General features: G+C 50.8%; 2 protein-coding genes across 2 annotated transcripts; both read left to right on the top strand.

The window, feature by feature from the left end:
- The first annotated feature begins 1,869 nt into the window (after window positions 1-1,869).
- LOC142877297 (uncharacterized) lies at window positions 1,870-4,125 on the top strand. Its single transcript, XM_076011776.1, has 5 exons — window positions 1,870-2,020; window positions 2,929-3,009; window positions 3,173-3,369; window positions 3,570-3,656; window positions 3,764-4,125. Exons 1-4 carry the CDS (start codon window positions 1,966-1,968, stop codon window positions 3,633-3,635), a joined length of 399 nt encoding a protein of 132 aa, XP_075867891.1. The 5' UTR covers window positions 1,870-1,965; the 3' UTR covers window positions 3,636-3,656; window positions 3,764-4,125.
- Window positions 4,126-5,147: 1,022 nt separating this feature from the next.
- On the top strand, window positions 5,148-13,034 carry LOC142905131 (uncharacterized). Its single transcript, XM_076051642.1, has 5 exons — window positions 5,148-5,468; window positions 6,198-6,250; window positions 6,284-7,438; window positions 9,343-9,550; window positions 11,605-13,034. Exons 1-5 carry the CDS (start codon window positions 5,408-5,410, stop codon window positions 12,597-12,599), a joined length of 2,472 nt encoding a protein of 823 aa, XP_075907757.1. The 5' UTR covers window positions 5,148-5,407; the 3' UTR covers window positions 12,600-13,034.
- Window positions 13,035-13,614: the final 580 nt, after the last annotated feature.

A 13,614-nucleotide genomic window follows, 5' to 3' on the forward strand; every position in this document is an offset into this window, starting at 1 on the left:
TACCTCCTCCTCCTCCTCCTCCTCCTCCACCAGCCTTCTCTTCATCCCCTCCGCCTGCAGCAGCCGCCTGCAGCCGCTGCACCACTGCATCACCCCGGCCCTCAGGGACTACCTGCAGGTACCTCCATCACCTCCTCCACCTCCATCTGTCTCACCTCCTCCACCTCCATCTGTCTCACCTCCTCCACCTCCACCTGCCTCACCTCCTCCACCTCCACCTGCCTCATCTCCTCCACCTGTTTCCTGTGTGTCCTCAGACCCGCTGGCTCCAGCTGGTCTCCCAGGGGGGTCTAGATGGTCTGGGTCTGGACCAGCTGTCTCTTACTCTGGCCTGCTGGCTCAGTGAGCTCTCCTCCACCCTCCACACTGGGACCCACTTCCTGCAAAGGTCAGGACCAGAACTAGAATGTGAACCAGAACCTGAACTAGAACTAGAACCAGTGAACGAGATCCTGAACCAGAACCTCTGCTCCTGCAGGTCCTTCTCCTCGGTGTGCAGACAGGAGGTGCTGGAGGATCGAGGAGAGGCAGCCTCCATGACCCGGGCCCTGCTGGAGGCGCTGCAGGCCCCGCCCCTCCCACTGGCCTCACCCACTGACCCCCTTCAGGCCCCGCCCCCTGAGCCAATTGCAGGAGAAGGCGGAGACTCCTCCCACAGGTTCCACCACTGAAGAGGACGGGACAGGAAGTGATGTGTGTTGGCCACGCCCACTGCCTCCTTCCCCCCAACTGCCTCCTGATGGCTTGAAGGTTCCAGATGGATCCTGCAGAGTCTCTAAATGTTTGTTGATGAAATAAAAGAAGCTTTTTCTCCTCACCTGGTCCACTGAGTTTCCTCCACTCTGATTGGCTCACAGCAGGGCCTTCACACTAGAGATGGGCGATATGGACAAAGAAATTTATCACGATTTCTGGCATTTATTGCGATAACGATAAAAGTGACAATAAAATATATAAAACAATTCAATTCCATCTTTTGGGATTTTTTTGAAACCGCACATTTTCGAAACCGCACTGGAAAAAAAACGCATTTACACGAAGCGTATTTTAAACGAAAAAAAATCCTGTTTACACGAATACGCTGAAAATGATGTAGTACCTATGCCCGGCCTGGTGTGGCGCCGCAAGTTTGCACCCTGAAGACGGAAGAAGAAGAACGCCTGAAGCGCCTGTTTAAAAAAGCAGTAGTTCGCTAAAAGAAGCAGAAAGGAAGATCACTCGTGAAAAGATGGTGTGGATAAGTGACAGAGTTTATGTTCACTTTGCACACAATCCACGATCGATTCTCGAGCACGGCGGTTACGCTATCAGCCCCGTGCTTGTTACGCTACACATGAGCTGTCGGCGGCCAGCAGAAAGTGCGTTGTGCACTATAGTCTGTTCTATGGAGATGCAGCTCTCTCTCTCTCTTAAACACACACACACACACACACACACACACACACACACACAGTGTTCTGCTCATCATCCAGCAACATTACAGTGTCTCAGTTTAAATATAGACAGCGTGAGAACAACGGTCAGTTTTCCCAGCATGGCCTGCAGCGAGGAAGCCCCCCACCAGGAGGACTGGGCCAGCTGGGAGAGAGAAAGAGATGCATGATGGGAAGGTTGTCTGACCCCCCCCAGTGGCCGAGTTGACACCTTGTTTTGTGTGTGTGGTGAGGTGGGCGGGTCTTGTGACTCTCACCCAATCACAGCAGCCAAAGGAGGTGCAGTGACTTCGCTGGCCTCTAGGTGGAGTCACTCTGCTGCTCAGCTGCTCAGCTGCAAAAGTAACAGTAGTAGGACGTCCTGGAGGTATGAGGTCATGTGACCCTGTGTGCTTTCTGGGAGAGTCTCAGTGATGCTCCCTTGCTTGCCCCTCCCTCTCTCTCTCTCTTTCTCTCTCTCTCTCTCTCTCTCTCTTCCTGTCCTCCAGTGTTCAGTTGATGAGACAGTGAGTCAGTCCTCCATCCAATCAGCATGAAGACACTGAGACTGGCTGGAGTCCTGCTGCTGCTGCTGCTACCAGCCACTGGTGAGTCCCAGAGTGAGAGAGTGAGTCTGGTCCCAGAGTGAGAGAGTGAGTCTGGTGAGTCTCAGAGTGAGAGAGTGAGTCTGATGAGTCTGCTTCTGGTGTGTGTCTGGGGGAGACTAGCAGAGCGTGTGTGTGTGTGCTGCAGCAGCTGCTCTTCTTCATGTTGTTTCTACAGTTGAACTCAATGATTCTCAACAAACTGTTAGAATGTTTCTTCTGGACATAATCAGTCATGTGACCCTTCCTCCCTTCATCCCTTAATGTGGCCCCTCCTCACCCCCCCACCCCTTGCAAAGAAAGACAGAGGGTGTGTGTGTGTGTGTGTGTGTGTGTGTGTGTGTGTGTGTGTGTGTGTGTGTGTGGACCACCTGGTTCTCATTTCCTCCTCCTACTGCTTTGGGATGGAAGTGATTGACAGGCTGGTGGCGATGACTCACTTCCTGTTTGGAAACAATGAACAGCCCACTCACTTCCCATCAGCCCCGTGTGTGTGTTAGTTTGTGTTAGTTTAGGAACAACCTTTGTTCCTTCTGAAGACCAGATGGAGGGATGTGTTTCCCAGAATGCACTGTGGCTGGAGGAGGAGTCACTGACACAGTGGACCAGGTCCAACAAGGAGTGAGTGAGTGAGTGAGTGAGTGAGTGTGTGTGTGTATGTGTGTGTTAGCCAACCAGGAAGTGGAGACGAGGCAGCAGGAAGCCGCTCCACCTGCAAATACCATCAGTCGCAGCAGCAGCAGCAGCAGCAGCAGCTGGGGTACATCCTGGGTGGGACTTCCTCTGGCCTGGTGGTCTCACTGGGACCTGGTTCTCTGGACTGGGTCCAGTTCACATGAGAAGTGGTCCTGGTCTCAGGAGGTTCCTGCTGGCTTCTCATCATCTCCTCCTGATTCTCCTCATGCTTGCAGTGGTTGGAGCCCCACAGGACCCGCCCCCCACCTCCACCCCAGAGTATGACTACAACCCCACCTTCGACTACAGCTTCTTTAGTGAGAAACACACACACACAAACACACACACACAAACACACAAACACACACACACACACACACACACACACACACACACACCACACACACACACACACACACACACACACACATTTAAAACACACAGTGAGAGACAAGGTGTGTGTGTGTGTGATGCCTTCAGGTAACGTCACCAGCGACGACTATGACAACTTTACTGACCTGCTGCTCCCAACGGGGGCAGCAGACCCCCAAGAGACAGCAGGACCTTCGGACCAGCCAGGCTCCGCCATTCCCACCACCAGCAGGCCTCCGGCTCCACCGATCACAGAGTGGGGCGGAGCCACCGTGCCCAGCGCCGCATCACTTCCTGTTTCTGCGGTAGTTCAAATTCAGTTCAAGTCTAGTTACATGAGGCCTCAGCCTCGCTGGCCATGTGAGCAAACACTTGAGCTGTGCTCTGATTGGCTGCTGGCTCTCAGCAAGAAAAATCAAAAACCAATCAGACTTTTGACTTGTTGAACTGAGTGAAAATCAAAGGATTGGATCTCCTGCTGAAGTGGTGCGTTCACTGTCCGCAGGGAAGCAGAGCGCTGCTGTTCTCCCTCCTGATCCTCATCACACCACAGCTGCAGCACACTGGCTGACACTGGACACACACACCACAGGTGAGACACACAGAGACTCACTCACACATTCACTCTCACACACACACACACACACACACACACACACACACACACACACTCTGGTATTGTTCTCTGTCCATCAACAGACTCTCCCAGATAGCGATGTGGTCACCCGATCAGATATGGGCGGGTCTTCTAAAAAGGGGCGGAGCCACATATCCCATGGCCTTCAGCCAATCACTGAGCTTCTCCAGCAGCACAGCTGACACGCCCTCACGCTGACTTGTCTTCTACTGCACTGAGCTTCTATTTATTGTCCTGGAATGTGATTGGTTTCCTCACAACGAATCTGATTGGTTCCTTCACAATGACCTTGGTTGGTTCCCACACAATGAATTTTTATTTTTTATTCTTTTAATTACTATAATTTCTCATCTTTTTGCACTATACAGTTGCTGTAATTATGTACATTTTCCCTTTGTGGGATTAATAAATGCCTTCTATTCTATTATATTGTAAATTGATTGGTTCCTTCACAATAAAATGTTGCAGCTGAAAATTATCTCAACATTTGATCAAAAAAAATCCTCTGAGCTCAGATCAGCTGTCTGGAGCCCAGCAAGGTCCGTCCAGTGGGGGCGGGGCCTGTGGAGGTCAATGACAGGAAATGACATCACAGGAGGCCACAAACTTGAGACAGGACGTGACACCAGCAGGAAACTGATAAAAAGCCATGACGACGGATGAGGTGAGGACGTCACTGATAATCAGTGGAGTCAGGAAGGTGCTGCCGGATCCGTCGCTCCTGCCGCATTTGTGACCTCTGTGACCTCTTGCTAGATCCGCCCCTCCTGCTGTATCTGTCTCTCCTGCCGGATCCGTCCCTCCTGCCTGATCCATCCCTCCTGCCGGATTTGTGATTTCCTGCCAGATCTGTCCCCCTTGCCTGATCTGTCCCTCCTGCCGAATCTGTCACCTCCCAGTGGTGTGAAAGGACTCAGGGGCTGTGTCTCAATTCAGGGTCTGCATCCTTCGTCGGCTGGGTCCTCCGTCGTCGGGCAGGTCCTTCAGAGGACCCGACTGACGGGGGACGAACCCAGGGTCAGGGAATGTGAAATTTCAGTACTTAAATTTATACGTTGTGTCTTTGTCAGTACATGCCGCTAATTTTAGCTGACTTCCTAGGATCCCAGGATGCTTAGCAGCAGCACGCAAAGCATCCTAGGATACAGAAGGACGCAAAGGAAAGTAGTGGTGCATCCTCTGAATTGGCTAAAAGGAGAGTGCATTTGAAGAGCGCATTTAGAGCATCCTTCAAATTTTAGTGAATTGCGACAAGCCTTCGTGCAGTGCTATGACCTAACTGGACTTCAAATGCATGCTTCGAAGGATGCAGACCCTGAATTGAGATACAGCCAAGGATGATTGTATATATATATATATATATATATATATATATATATATATATATATATATGTATATATATATATTGCAGGACACACAAATCAATTCAACGGTTGCAATAATTAATTGACAAGACACGACAGAAAGTGGACTGGTGATTTGATGTTTGTGGGTCATGAGAGTCCAGCAGTTGAGAACCACTGGACTAGAGAGACCAACTGGTGGTGACGCAGCCTCACCAGCAGGGGGCGGCCGGTTACAACGACCTGCGGCTCCAGAGAAGGAGAGGAAGCAGCAGAAGTAGCAGCAGCAGGTTAAGCCCTTGGCGCCGAACCGGGACGGCCCAGACCGGAGCCGGTCTTAGTTTCGGACCTGAAGCCGGAAGATGATGAGGCGCCACTGGGAGCGGCAGCCTCCCGAACCGGAAGTTGAGCTCAAGACCGAAGGTTTGTTCCGCCTCCGCGTCTCTGTGCTAACGGTAGCTTAGCTCGCCTGTCATGGAGTGACTAGCAGCAGCTAAAAGCAGCCGCTGCGACTGACTGTGTGTGTGTGTGTGTGTGTGTGAGTGTGAGTGAGAGAGAGAGAGAGAATCTTTTGCTGTGGATGGTTCCAGTCAGTAGGACAGTAGGATTTAGGCAGATTATGCTCCACCTATTGTTGTGATGTCCATGTTCTACAAATCTTTGCCTGTCGCGAAAGGTGACGGCAGCGGTTCAGTCGGGAGAATTTGGAAGCAAAGCCTGATGGGAAGTGTCGTGTAGCGAAGGTTTGTTCCTTCTCTGCCGCCTGGCAGTAAAACGTCGCTGTCCAACACTTCCGGTCCGGTCGGAACCGTCCTGACACTCGAAACTTCGGACATTTGAGGGACTTTAGTGGGAATTTGTGAACAAATCGGCTCGGACAGATTCACTTCCTATCATCAAAGGGGCTCCTTCTACGACAAAGTTTGTGAATTTGCTTCGGGTGTCATAATTAGCAATAGTGGACTAACGAACCCAGAACACTTTGTCAGTGCTAGTTAGCATTCGCAACAGACTCATTTCAACATTAACATGCTCACTAGCCTTGAACGCTCCCTGCAGGCTAGTTAGCATTAACAACAGACTAATTCCAGCATTATAAACCCGTCTACAGGGGGGCAGCAGCAGTTGAACTGGTCTTCTCTCTTCTTCCAGTGTTGCCTGCAGAAGTCTGCAGGGTGATAGTTGGTGAGGAACACGTGGAGGAGGTCCCGCCCCCTCACCACCTGCAGGAGGAGGAGGCTCCGCCCCCCCTTCACCTGAAGGAGGAGCCAGAGGAGCTGACGTTGACCCCCGTCAGCCTTAAGAGCGAGGACCATGAAGAAGAAGATGATGACGATGATGAAGAGGAGGAGGAGGTGGGGCCAGGAGGGGGCGGGGCCAGAGTGTGGAGGGGGCGGGGCCTGGACCCGGATGTTACGGGAGGGGACGTGGCGCCCCCCACAGGCCTGGAGGAGCAGCAGCAGCGTAAGAGGAGGAGTTCAGCGAAGAAGAACTTCTCCTGCTCGGTGTGTGGGCGGAGCTTCACCAGGAGGCTCCACCTGAAGGACCACATGACCAGCCACACTGGAGAGAAGCCCCACAGCTGCAGCCAGTGTGGGAAGACCTTCAGCAGACGGGACAACCTGAAGACCCACCTGAGGAGCCACAGCGGCGAGAAACGCTTCTCCTGCTCCGTCTGCGAGAAGAAGTTCACCAGGAGGCCCCACCTGAAGGACCACATGACTGTCCACACCGGAGAGAAGCCCTTCAGCTGCTCCCAGTGCGGCCAGACTTTCTCCAGGAGGGACAACCTGAGCACCCACCTGAGGAGCCACAGTGGAGAGAAGCCATTCAGCTGCTCCATCTGCGGGAAGAAGCTGAGCAGGAGGCCCCACCTGAAGGCCCACATGAGGAGCCACACGGGTGAGAAGCCCTTCAGCTGCTCCCAGTGCGGCCAGAGGTTCTCCAGGAGGGACAACCTGCGGGAGCACCTGAGGATCCACACCAAGGAGAAGCCCTACAGCTGCTCCGTGTGCGGGAAGAGCTTCTCGCAGCGTGGGAACTCCCTCAGCCATGCCAGGCTCCACAGAGGAACCAGGCCCTTCAGCTGCCCGCTCTGCAGCAGGACCTTCAGCCTCAAGGGCAACCTCAAGACCCATCTGAGGGTCCACACTGGCGAGAAGCCCTTCAGCTGCTCCCTCTGCAGGAAGAGCTTCAAGCAGAAGTTCCACCTGACGGAGCACATGACCACACACACTGGCCAAAGGCTCTACAGCTGCTCCAGCTGCGGCAGGGCCTTCAACAAGAGGCTGCTGGTGGAGAGACACACCTGTGCACCCTGCCCTTTGACCTCTGACCACACCATGCACACAGAGAACCAGAGCGCACACACACACACACACACACACTGTATCTAAGCCCCGCCCCCTGCCTGGCGACAGCTGGTCTGGTCTGTTAGTTCCAGCAGCGAGCAGCAGCCACCAGGAGGCAGCCTGACCTGCAGGGTGGGTTCTGATCGGTCCCCCGAGTCACACTGAGAGACATCACGGGAGACGGTGCAAGAACTAGTACCATCACTTTCAGAGCGAACAGGACGATCTGATTGGATCAGAGGGACCGTGTGAACAACTGAAGCAGCTGGGGACGTTAACATGTGAGCCCGAGGAAGCTAATGGCTAACGGCGCTACAAGGACAGATATTGACGGTTTGTGTATCAGTACATTAGATCAGAATCTGCTGCTGGTGTTGTCAAATCAATAAACACATCTGCTTTTTGGCCACTTTGACTGTCGTCCAATCAGCTCACTGCGACTCAGTCACTTGCATTCAAGTTCACTGTAAGACCTGTTAGCCAATCACTCCTGCACACGGCTGTATAGAGAGGTCCAGGTGAGAGGTGCGCCCCCCCAATGGTGGGCCAGTGGACCAGCAGAGGTCCAACTAGGACAAAGTCTGGGTCCATCATTGATATTGATTGAAGAATCTTTCTCCAGATACAACAGAGAATCTTTTACATGGAGCCAAACAAGCTGAATATGGAACAAAGCAAAGCAAATCAAATGTCAATAAAAATCATATGGCTCTTTTTCATTTGCAGCCTTCTGATTTAAATTTCAACAGGAACCTTTTTCCACGGGTTGATAATACATTTCAAAATAAAATAACAGCAATAAACCAATGAAGTTATAATATCCTTTAATAAACATCCTGTCCTGATGGAGTAGCAGAGCATTCTGGGAGTTCTGGTATTTAGTAGTATTAGCGCTACATGTGCTGTATAATAGCGGCAGGCCAAATATAATGACACTGAGGAGCCAAATTGGCCCGCGAGCCAGAGTTTGACACATATGCTTTATAGCAATCAATCAATCAGTTGAATACTTTTTATTGAGTTTTAAACTTTCCTGTCACAACCAGAGGCGTCTCAAAGCTTCTTTACACAAGCAAGAGATGTCTAGTCAATGGTTTGTTATTTGGAGGTGTGTTTGTTCCAGTGACCAGTGTGGACTGGTGAGTATGAACACAGAGAACATTGAGATACCTTGAAGATTTGACCTTCTATAGGTTGAAACAAGGCTGAGTGTGAGGCAGCCAGGGCTCACTACTCACCTACTACCACACTGCAAACTATCAAAGGTGGCTCTCCATCCATCTGCTGCTGCTCCGCCTCCTCTGGCACACTGTAGAACCCACTGTGGCTCCACCAGTCCAACCATTGTCCAACCCCTGGTCCACGTCCTCTGACTCCTCCCCTGATCAGCTGACTGAGAAGGAGGAGCTGACTGAAGAGAAGGAGGAAATAGAAAACAGCAGCTTGCTATGAAAGTATGAAAGCAGACATCAAAACTGATTCTAACTGGATCAAAACTGGTTCAAACTGTTTTAGACTGTTTCATTAGGTTCAAACTGAATCAAACTGTTCTTGTCATGTGACCTGGTACACTAACATGTGTACAGTGATTCTTCATTCTTTGTTTTTTCTTGGTCCATTTTTTTTTTTTAAATTCTATTTTCATTTTCAGTTTTTTTATTTTATTGTGGAGATATTTTGAGTCTTTCAATGCTCCCCACTAAAAACTCTCATGTATGTCTATATGTATGTATGTAAATATGTATCTATATGTATAGATATGTATGCATATGTATGGGACCTTGCATTTTCCCGGGAGTGCTCCCGGATGTGACGTCACGGCGTGGCGTTCTGCGTCACTACGCAACGGTCCTGGTTCCCGGAAGTAGCAGTGCCGCCTTGTTTACATCCTGCTCTTTGTTTCCGGTCTGCGCCTCGCGGCGGCTGCGCCGAAGGAAAAACCCTAAACAAAACTCAACAAAATGTCCCGGCGGGTGACCAAGCTGCGCGCGCTCATCGACCAGCAGCTGGCGGCGGCCGCGCGCGAGATCTTCCGGCTGCTGCGTGGGGGCGCGCGGAGCGACATGGAGCAGCTGAGGCGGCTCGTGACGGAGCGCGTGGCCGCGGCCGTGCACGTCATCTTCACCGCGCTCGAGGACCTCGGAGGAGGTGGAGGTGAGGAGAAGGAGGTGGAGGGGGGAGAAGGTGGAAGAGAAGGAGGCTGAGGGTGTAGGAGGGAGGAGGACAACAATATTATTTTCAGTGGCTGCAAACCTGTGACTGTTTCTGGTACTGGCTGAGGGTCAGGGGTCAGAGGTCATAGTCCTCTGTTTTGCTACCGAGACCCCAGGATCCAAAGTGGTTGGACTTGTTGGCAGGGGCGTAGCCATCATTTTCGAAGTGAGGGGGACAAATTGTTCAGAGGTCTATGGAGTGATTTATCATCCTCTCGCATTCAATTGCACCTCTCCTTAGCAGCTAAAGAACCACACCAACACAAACAGCACAGCACCAGGAAACTAACTTAAGCTCTTTAAAAATGATATACTATGAAAGTCAAAATCTAAAGCTGCCGAACTCTTGTTTAGTTGACCTAGAATGACCTTGAGGGCATCTACAATACAGGGTGAGTAGCCAGATATTTAAGCGCCAAATGAAAACAATTAAGGCCAAAACTAGGTATTGAGTGATTGCATCTTGATGTTTGGTGCTAGATCTGCAGCAAAGCGATTGGTTGGAGTCACATAGCCACTCCAATTTAGGATGGCTTTCTCTTCTGACACAAACATTTGCTTGATAAAGGTCTCGCACCGAAACGTTGCAAACCAAGCTAATGCAACTTAGCCTACATCCATTGCTGCTGCATGAACGCAGTCTCATCAGTTCATGCAGCAGAGGCACGGTGATCAACCCCCACCTGTTTGATTCAAAGTCTAACGGTGACAACCTGAGATTACAGTCCGTCTTTTTTGTGGTTGTGATAAAAATGGATTAGGATTGGTAGGTGTAAATAAAACAAGCAATTTGACATATGGAGAGACAGAATAGCTTTCCTTTTCAATATAATTTAACTTAATTCGCAAATGATTTACAATTGGATTGCTTTGTTACAGCATCACGCATTATGATTTCTAAATCGGTGACTGAAAAAATGCTGAACTTCTGTGCTGCTTACGGGTGCAGCAATCGTCGCTGTCCACAAACAAAAGCTTGTAGGATCACATTTCATCCGTAAGATATTGTTGGAGCTGTTTGATTAATGTTACGATTTAGTGCTGGTTTGTTTAGTTTAGCGTTTAACATATATGTTTTTATTAAATATGGGTGTGTGTGTGTTTTTGCTATTTTCACATGAAAGCCTATGGTTATAAATCATTAATAATCATGCAGTATCATAACTATGCTTATAACCTTATTTAACCGGCTATTTAAAATAACATGCACAATAAGAATACATAGTTATGAGTGAGAGAGGCGGAGCGAGGTGACTGTGGCAAGATGGCCGCCAGTGCGGACGTTCGATTCCATTGGCCAGCAGCGCGGATAAGACATCTAGCCTTCTGTATATGGCTGTGTCTGAATTCAGGTTCTGCACCCTTGAGACCAAGTGTCCTCCGTCTGAAGGAAGCGTTCTTAGACTTCCCAGCCTAGAAGGACGGACCAAACCCCGCCTCCCTGGTAATCACTCGGGACGGTCTAGCCTTCGGCATATTTCCTCGTTTCGTCACCGCCGTTCCCTCTGGCTGGCCAACCCCGGAAGTGACGTTTTTATAGTATCAAGCTAACCATTGGTTCGGCATCTAACGATGCCGTTGGATGATCAAATAAATAAAATCCTACATTAAAAACTGGATACTTTATGTGAAACTTCAATACTTAAATTTATATGTCGTGTCTTACCCAGTACATGCCGCTAATTTCAGCTGACTTCCCAGGATCCCATGATGCTTTGCAGCAGCACGCAAAGCATCATGGGATACCCAAGTGCGCGAAGGATAGTGCGGTGCATCCTTGGAATCGGCTAAAACTAGTGCGTATTTCCGAGGGCGCATTTTGAGCGTCCTATGCACCCTCGGGAATTGGGACAAGCCTTTGTGCAGTGCTATGACGCAACTTCCTTCCAAAATGCGCACTTCAAGGGCGCAGAACCTGAATTGAGACACAGCCCTAATCTATGGTCTGATCCATCGGTTTTACGCACTAACTCGTGGCTTTTACGGCTTTTCCAGACTGTCTCCAGACTCCCCTTAGTGACGACCAGCAGCAACTGCGGCAGCAGAAGGCGCTCCAGCCTGGAGCCACCTGCAGAGGGAAGAGGAAGAAGATCCTGGAGGTGGAGAAGGAGGCGGGGGAGGGGGTGGAGTCTCTCCACGGGCCGTCCAATCAGAAGACCCAGAGAGGAGGAGAAGAAGGTGGAGGAGAAGGGGGAGGAGGAGGAACAAAAGGAAAAAAAAAACCCTCCTTCTCCTGCTCCACCTGCAGCAGGACCTTTAGCCGCAGCAGCTCGCTGCAGCGCCACGCTGAGGTCCACCACCAGGGAGTAGCACCTCCAGCAGCAGCAACAGAGGCAGGAGAAGCTCCTCCAGCACCTCCCCCCTTCATCTGTGAGTTCTGCGGGAGGACCTTCTGGGACAAGGGCGTCCTGAGGAGGCACCTGCGTGGCCACCAGGGCGGCGCCGCCCGCCGCAGCTTCTCCTGCGAGGTGTGCAGCAAGAGCTTCACGGTGGGCCAGCACCTGGAGGTCCACCGCAGGATCCACACTGGGGAGAAGCCCTTCACCTGCCAGGTGTGTGGGAAGACCTTCAGGCAGGTGGGCAACCTGGACTCCCACCGCAGGATCCACACCGGCGAGAAGCCCTTCGTCTGCAGCCTCTGCGGCAAGACCTTCCGCCAGAAGGTGTCGCTGGAGACCCATGAGAGGTTCCACAAGCAGGAGAGGAACTTCGGCTGCCGGCTGTGCACCAAGAGCTTTGTGCAGAAGGTGGACCTGAAGAGACACATGCTGAGCCACACTGGTGAGAAGCCCCACCGCTGCTCCGTCTGCACAAAGGCCTACCAGGAGAAGCGCTCGCTGGAGGCACACATGAAGGTCCACGCCGGGGAGAAGACCACCACCGGCAGCACCAGCGTGGTGGCCTCCGGAGTCTCCTCCAGGGTCCCCTTGCTGGGGGGCACCAGGGAGCAGCTCCAAGATGGAGCTCAGTCTGACTTCATCCACCTGTGACCTGCTGGGGAGCTGCTGGAGGAACATCTAGCTGGAGGAACATCTCGTTCCTCTGCTGACCAGATGGGGAGCCAAAGGTCTCCTAATGTCAACCATGTTGAAATTGTCTTTTCTGGTCCAGTTCCTGGTCCAGGTCCAGGTCCACTTCCAGGTGCTGGTCAAGTTAAAGTTAAAGTCAAGGTCCCAGTGATTGTCACATCCAGGATGTGAAATTTGTCCCTAACCCTCCAATTCCAACGCAGAATACTGAGTGCCAAGCAGGGAGGCAATGGGGACCATTTTTACAGTCTTTGGTATGACCCGGCCGAGGATCAAACCCACAACCTCCCAGTCTCAGGGTGGACACTCTACCACTAGACCACTGAGCTCCTTGGCATCCTGGTCCAGGTCCTTGTCCTCAATCGTCGATTTTGAAATAAATACTTTTTATTTTGATCTCCTTGTTAATTTGGATTATCTTGATGTGAAGCTGGATCTTCTCCACCATCAGGGCGCTAGGGGATTTGAACCCTCAACCTTTCAAATGCGAACCCGATCAGGGAGGGTGCGAGGTTAGAGGTGTAGTTCCTCCTCCGGCCTGCACGGGAGAGGTGCAGCTGCAGGAGGCGTTTAGGTTTCGTAGGATATTCAGACTGCGTGTCCTTCACTTTCCTTCAGTTTGTCCGTCCAGACTAGTTTTATAACCATTCATGACGGGAACAGCAGCAGCACAATAAGTAATAATAATAACAATAAAATGTGTTTTCAGCAGATCCACAGCGGCATAAATTGAAGCCTTGACAACCGTCTTTCTTCTTTCTGTTTCACTCCTTCATTTATAGCGTTTCCCATTTTGTTGAAAAGTTTTGATTTTCTTCAGTTTTGTTATAAGATATAAAATATTTCGGGAGTGACAGAAAGTTTCTCGTCTGAACGCAAACACTGTATTTTAATGTATGTTAATAAATAAATAAAAAAAATATAGATTGAAATAAATAAATAAATAAATAAACCTTTGAAAACACTGCACCGCTTT

This window comes from Nelusetta ayraudi, unplaced genomic scaffold (assembly GCF_046127955.1).
Source record: "Nelusetta ayraudi isolate G7.1 ecotype Tasmania unplaced genomic scaffold, CSIRO-AGI_Nayr_v1 ptg000135l, whole genome shotgun sequence".
NCBI lineage: Eukaryota > Metazoa > Chordata > Actinopteri > Tetraodontiformes > Monacanthidae > Nelusetta > Nelusetta ayraudi.

Coding starts and splice junctions, on each gene's coding strand:
- LOC142877297 (XM_076011776.1), top strand. CDS start 1,966: ATGAAGACACTGAGACTGGCTGGAGTCCTGCTGCTGCTGCTGCTACCA. Junction 2,021..2,928: donor GCTGCTGCTACCAGCCACTG/GTGAGTCCCAGA, acceptor TCATGCTTGCAG/TGGTTGGAGCCCCACAGGAC. Junction 3,370..3,569: donor CATCACTTCCTGTTTCTGCG/GTAGTTCAAATT, acceptor CACTGTCCGCAG/GGAAGCAGAGCGCTGCTGTT.
- LOC142905131 (XM_076051642.1), top strand. CDS start 5,408: ATGATGAGGCGCCACTGGGAGCGGCAGCCTCCCGAACCGGAAGTTGAG. Junction 5,469..6,197: donor AGTTGAGCTCAAGACCGAAG/GTTTGTTCCGCC, acceptor CTCTTCTTCCAG/TGTTGCCTGCAGAAGTCTGC. Junction 7,439..9,342: donor ACACACACACACACTGTATC/TAAGCCCCGCCC, acceptor GAAAAACCCTAA/ACAAAACTCAACAAAATGTC.